Source organism: Etheostoma spectabile, chromosome 9 (genome assembly GCF_008692095.1).
Source record: "Etheostoma spectabile isolate EspeVRDwgs_2016 chromosome 9, UIUC_Espe_1.0, whole genome shotgun sequence".
Classification (NCBI taxonomy): Eukaryota; Metazoa; Chordata; class Actinopteri; order Perciformes; family Percidae; genus Etheostoma; species Etheostoma spectabile.
In genome coordinates, this window is record NC_045741.1 from 24,704,215 (window position 1) to 24,710,828 (window position 6,614).

General features: G+C 39.7%; 1 protein-coding gene and 1 long non-coding RNA gene across 4 annotated transcripts in view; one reads left to right on the forward strand and one right to left on the reverse strand.

Moving 5' to 3' along the window:
* tprg1 (tumor protein p63 regulated 1) overlaps positions 1 to 6,614 on the reverse strand; it is a 19,122-nt gene that overhangs the window by 2,245 nt on the left and 10,263 nt on the right. For all 3 annotated transcript variants that reach the window (XM_032526781.1, XM_032526780.1, XM_032526779.1), the window contains one exon: positions 1,014 to 1,167. In XM_032526781.1, coding sequence (XP_032382672.1) covers positions 1,014 to 1,167 — 154 coding nt within the window. The remainder of the gene's footprint in view (positions 1 to 1,013; positions 1,168 to 6,614) is intronic.
* LOC116696085 (uncharacterized) overlaps positions 1 to 6,614 on the forward strand; it is a 25,572-nt gene that overhangs the window by 1,480 nt on the left and 17,478 nt on the right. The gene's annotated exons all lie outside the window — the stretch shown is intronic.

Consider the following 6,614-nt stretch of genomic DNA (forward strand, 5'->3'; position numbering starts at 1 on the left):
CCTCCCCCCTTACTCGGGCTGACAGCAGAAGTAGCGTGTATGACGTGTTTGAAACGCTGTTGAAATTTCACGACATAGATGACGATTGCTCCATTCTTCCTCTTCGTCATGCTGAGTCGCTGATCTAATCGCTCATACACGGCCACGTTCAAATCTCCTGGTTACGTTATCAAACACACCATATGTCTGTGTTTTGGTTATAAAACACACAAATCCTAATTTTGCACGTTAAGTAGTCCACACCTGACACTTTTGGGGAAATCTGAGTGCTGCATTTAATATTATTAATATTATATAACTATATCTGATAACTGGGCAGTCTTAAGATCCACATGTGTGTGTCAGAGGATTTTATGTGTGTGTGTGTGGAAACTGACAGATTACACATGAATGGGATCTGATGCCTAATTCCAGTAAGTCATTTCTGTGTAATGACTCATTCAGCCACACGATGAATCTCACCACAGTGTTGTTTTTTTAACGGTTTAATAGTAAAGTGTCTCAATGACTCTCAAGAGTACACACCTCCACTTGGATTAGTCATAAAACCTAAAATCTAAATATTTCAACACATACATTCTGAGAAGTTAACAGTTCACCCCAATCATAAACTTCCATAAAGTCCTGCAGCTGTTCCAAACTTTCAGTTTATATGCTGAGATAGGACTCTCTAACTTGTGCCAACTTTCACTGGAAATAGTCCCGATGCACGCTGCTGACAAGGACATGTGTGGATTATTCTGAAAATAATGTTCAATTTGTTCAATAAATAAAGTTGGAAATGATTTCCTTTCATTTGTTTTAAATTCAACCACGTATTTGTTGTATTTTAGCAGAATACTGACAGCAGAAGAAATTCAGTGCTGAGAACACTTTAATATCTATTTATCGCAAGTAATATCGTTATCGCAATATTCAACAATGGAATCGCATCTTTTCCTCATATTGTGCAGGCCTAGTTTGAAGTGAGAAAGTGTTTGTGTGATTTGGGTGGACTAAGCCTTTAAACTTACGTCGCAGAGAGCAGCAAATGTGTCACTGACGTTCCTCACAGGGTGGTGGGTGAAGGTGATGAAGGGGAAGTCGGTGGCGAAGGGGTTCCACCTGGAGGTAAAGGAGGGCTCTCTGAGCCGGTCCCAGAAGACCCGCACCCCCTCCCCCTCTCTCCTGAACATAGAAAGACACGGAGGAACACTTGATTAGGTCTCTGTCAGGGACCACTAACTGCTTTCTACTGACACATTCTTGTTTTGTATTTCATTGAGAATTATACAGAAACACACAGGGAATGAAAATGCACCCTTAGCCTCCGGCCACACCAGGAACAGTTATTAGTGGTGAAAAAACTAAATGGATTCAGGTATGCATTGTCATTTATTTTGCAACGATTCACAATTTTTAAAAATCAATTTCTTTCCTCGGAATCAATATTTTTTATTTTATTTTTACCAATGATTGACCTGAATGTTTTCTGTTCATACGGTACCGCCAACGGAAATACATGTCAGGTGTTTCTTTACAAATGACATAAATGTGAACATGTGATGTGCATTGATTTTAAAAAACAAATTTCTTAGAGACTATTCAACTTTTGTTTTTGTTAACAAATGTGAAAAAAAAAATTCACAATATTCAATACTGCTGAACGGCAATATAGTTCTTCTAGAATTGCAATAAATAAAAACCGCAAATTGAATCAGCACCAACGTATCGAGACAGAATCGAATCGAGACAAAAGCATATCGTCCCAGCTGGCTGCGATCAATAGGCTGTCAATTAATAAGTCACAACTACTGTATGGGACATGGAATTGTTTTCGCCTATAGCTTTTAAATAATTAAATGTTAACAGAGATAAAAACCAAATTGCAGTTTGTTTTACCACTTGGACTGTGGTACCACTCAGGCTTGGTAATACACACACACACACACACACACACACACACACACACACACACACACACACACCACCACCAAACACCAACACAACCCACACCACACACACACACACACACACACACACACACACACACACACACACACACACACACACACACACACACACACACACACACACGTCACAAAGTTTGGGGTCACTTACAAATTTCCATTCCAATCTACAGACAGATACAGCATGAACTGAGTGGGGGGGCTGATCTTTAATTCAATATCTACTTCCATAATCAGCAACCATTCATCAATGTTCCAAAGGCAAATCTCGTTACTAATTTTATATCATTTTAAAAAACTGACTAAGATTACACTGGAGAACCGTTTGTCATTATGTAAATAACAAAGTAATCTCTAAACTGCATCCCTGGTTAAAAAAACAATGCAACTGATCTCAGCTGGGATTCTGTCTATAATGGAGTGCAATAGAAATTTCTAAGTGACCCCAAACTTTTGACCGGTAGTGTATATACATAAACATATCTACACAGTGTATATATGCTATAGACCCAATCACAATGTTGCATTAAGGGGTCTTTTTTTTAACCTAATTTAATAATTAAGTTAAAAGCAGGGAGGAGGAGGGGGAGGGGGAGGGGGAGGGAAAAGAGAGGGGCAATGACATGCAGCAAAGTGGTTGGCGGTTCAACATTACATAGTGTCCATGAGCAAGACACTTAACCCCAGGTTGCTCTCTGGATTAATAGCTGTCCACTGGTCCGAATATTGGGATAAGTTAAAATAAAAAATGTCACTACATGGTACTACGTTGGGTCTAGTAGGAATAGGGTTTTCTGAAAAACGCCTCTAAGTATCCTTAGAAGTCTTTGCACGGTTGCTACATGAAGATGTTTTCTATTAAACTCTGGCCTAACGGGTCTTTGTGAATTCATGATCAGGTAAACATGTCCCTGATGGATTCAAAACAGTAGCAAGACAAACCTGCAGTGACAGGTTCGACTCGTCAGTCCAACGTAATTACACTCAGAGTAGAGCGACACAAAGAACACTCTACAGTAGATTAATAATCCTACAGAAGACACAAAGTCAGTGATTAAATAAAGTAAATAAACATGCTGGCAACATGAAATCCTGTCGGAACAAAAGCAACTCCGGGTGAATTCTGACTTCTCATCACACACTCTACATGGAGGGCTCATACTACAATTTTGATATGGTTTTTAATTCATCTTTACTTGACAATATGCTTTCCGCCCCTCATCCCAACACTGATTCAATATCAGAGATGCCTGTCAAGATTTCAACATTTCCTTCTGTGCATTGTTGAAACATTTGTGCCATATGTTATGCGAGTCATTTGCCTGCTGCATACCTTTTAAACACAGAGAATTTAATATTTTTGTAGGTCTGACACTAAACCCACAAATCTGCCTTTGCAACCGCTGTACTTCATGTGTAGATGTACAAACACTCGGGTTTACTTAGTGCTCAATGTGAGTAGACGTGCCAGTTTTCAAGAGGCAACTTGCAAAATTATTGAATCAAATTAAAATTGTGCAAACATGGCTCAAAGTGTGGCTTGTTAGGCAAATCAAACAGTTTTGGTGATTCTATCAGGAGCTGCAACAATTTGTGGAATAAAGAAATGTAATTGTGCAAAGTCTTAATAATATAGTACCCCCGCTTTGCATAAAAAAATAAGAAAGAAGATAAATAAATCAGCATGCAGGCAATTTCCCAACACTGTCCTGACTCCTTTAACAACCTGTCACACTGATGTGCACATTTTACCACATACTTGTACAAGAGTGCTTCCTGCCAAATAGAATTAAACACCTGAGGCTAAACAATAATGCTTTAGCTGTTCCCATGTCACGGTCGCAGGGAGGGCCTGCATCACAATACAATCACCAACCCTGTTTATACAAGTCACGTCCAGATGACGATGCTGCTGCTGAACATTTTGTGCCTCCTACGCAGCAAATGCTGTGCAGGGAGAAAAGGTTTGGTACAAAAGCACAGCCCAGGCTAAAAAGACTGATTATATTTCAGCAAAAGCGAGTGAGGATGGTGAGGGTTACGTTTGTACACATTGCCCTTTGTAAGAGCACACAGCTATTGCTCTAGTATAAATGGGGATATAAAAAAGCTTTGGCAAATTCCACAGGTAAGCTATCACTGGGAGAGGGACCAGCCCAAACAGGCAGAGCAGGGCTGGGCTTTCCAGCCAGAGGCCTTGGAAGTCTTCCCTGTGTTTATGTGGCAGAGCTGGGGTTTGGACTTTCACTGCGCCTCACTTAGAAATAGTCACGGAAATACAGAAAAGGTGAAAGCAGGCTACACCTTCGTTATGTCCGTCATAAGTTACCAAGGAGACACGGTGTGTTAAGAGACATTTTCCAACAACGGACTAGCGAACACCTCAAGTTAAGGCCAAACGGAGGAATCCACCCTCTACTGACCTACCCAGTTCAGTTCCACTTAATCCACGGTGTTTATACAAAACGCACACATGCATAAGAGAAACACCGTCTTCTGAGCTTAAGGGCAAGTGACGAAAAAATTCCTCCCTGGGCTTTCAAACGCTTGGGACTCATAAGTCAACACACAAGATAAATATCAAGCCCAGCTCCAGTTGTCATGGCAAGTGTCCCACATTGTCTCAGAGCAAACAAACAAATCTGGTCCGATTGCTCAATAGAGCCTGCAGGTTTGTCAGCCATCCATAAGTGTATCCATCCAACATGGAAAAGGACTACAAAGAGAGAAAAAAGGGTGGAGTGATGAGTACAAAATACCAAGGAATACACAAAGAATTGAGCTTTCATATTATACACAGTTTCCATAGAATGATTAAGCCTTAAAAAGACATTTACATTCACGATAAAAGTTTATTATGCAACCTCTGAAGCCTTAAACATACTGTGATATAATAGCTGCAGGCTGTTGGCAAAGACATTTCCAGCTTGAAAAAGCAAGTCCACAAGCTGAAAACGGCTCCCAAGGACCATTTTATTTAGGGCAGCATGCACAAAACATTTGATGCAAATTCAGGTGTGCATTACATTTTTTTCTAAATGTATGCAGTGGACGTCCTGTTAATGAAACTGCAGCTGAGGTCAGAATAACTGGGAATCACTGGGAGTCATTGAAGGAAGCAGCAAGTGAGAAATTTAATATTCAGTGGTTATGAACAGGCGACGTTAGTGTCAAAAAAGTGTTGAAACTTTTTTGTAGGCTATTACGAAAACCTTTTTTCCTCATGTATTAACATTTATTGTGCAATCCCAGTCCCCAACGTCAAAATGCTCTAACCTTATGAATCGTCCCAATCCAGATGATGAATCCCCATTGGTCGTTGTCGTTAGGGCCGTTGGAATGAATCACTGCGCTGATGCATCGCGATGCGGACGTGGACAATTCTGCATCGATGCAGTGACAGACCATAATTGATTATTGCCTACAGATGTTACTTGTGATCTTCCGGTCAATTCATTGCACATCCACACAGTGATGAAAGCAACCTAAAAAATAACTACTTTAGTTTATTAAAACTATTTTTTCATATTTTCAATACTGTAGTTTTACAATATTTCATGTAGAAATGGACCAACAAACTGGCCAGTCTGATTTTATAGCATGGCTCTTTGGTTAGTCCGGACGTACAAACATACAGTACATTGCTGGAATAAAGCCGGACGTCCAGATGTTCCTCCTTTACAGCCATCTCCGCTATTTATTAATAATGCAAGGGCCCCGCTGGTGCATCTGGGGCTTAGAGCGGCCAGGAGGGTTGGGATTGGTTTAAAAGGGTTAGGGTTAGGGTTTTGTTTGATGTTGTTTAATGTCACCTCTTGTTTGACAACTATAGGTCCTTCCAAGAAATAATTCATCATTTTTAAAAAGACTATGTTAATGGACAACATTTTAAAGTTGAATTCAGTTTATTTTAGAGAAAAAGTTCCATTTCCCTATCACAAGCAGAAATACTTAAAACAGATGTGTAATGTCTTCTAAGAGACATAACTAGATTGCATTATGGGAAATGTAGGATCCAGTGTTTTTGAGTTAAAACCTTACTAGAAAAAAAGTCAGGATATCTCAGCCTCTGCCGGGCAAAAGTTTTGATCATTTTTTTCCCATCGTTTTTGTTAGTCCGTCAACTTTAAGGAAGTGCAGTACTGAATCACTAATGATGTATCACTAAACCAGGCTCTCTCTTGGACTTCCTGCCCTGATGAATGGAGTGGTGTAAAAAGTGGAATATTTATCTCTGAAATTTAACAAAGTAGAAGTAGAAAGTGGCATGAAAAGAAAAGACTCAAGTAAAGTACTAGTACCTCAACAGTTGTACTTGTATAGTATAATATAATTAATTTAGAATTAATCTTGATCTTAGAAAATGTGGGAGTTACGTTGCTTTATTCTGTACTGCTACTCTGCAACAGAAGCTTATTTAAAACTTTTCTGGAAGCAGATTACTGAGCAGTGTTTGAGAGGAGACGGTAGCCATGGTATGTATAACCTGTAAAGGGACACTTGGAGTAAGACGTCATTTTTGCAACTTGTTAATTTATGTTGCAACGTTTCCTATCAAAGCTTGGCCCCACTGACTCATAACCTAAATACTGTTTGCATTTGATTTGGTTAAAGTGAAAGCAGGAGTGTCAGTGCTCATTTAAAGAGAATTGGTGGTGTGGTGGT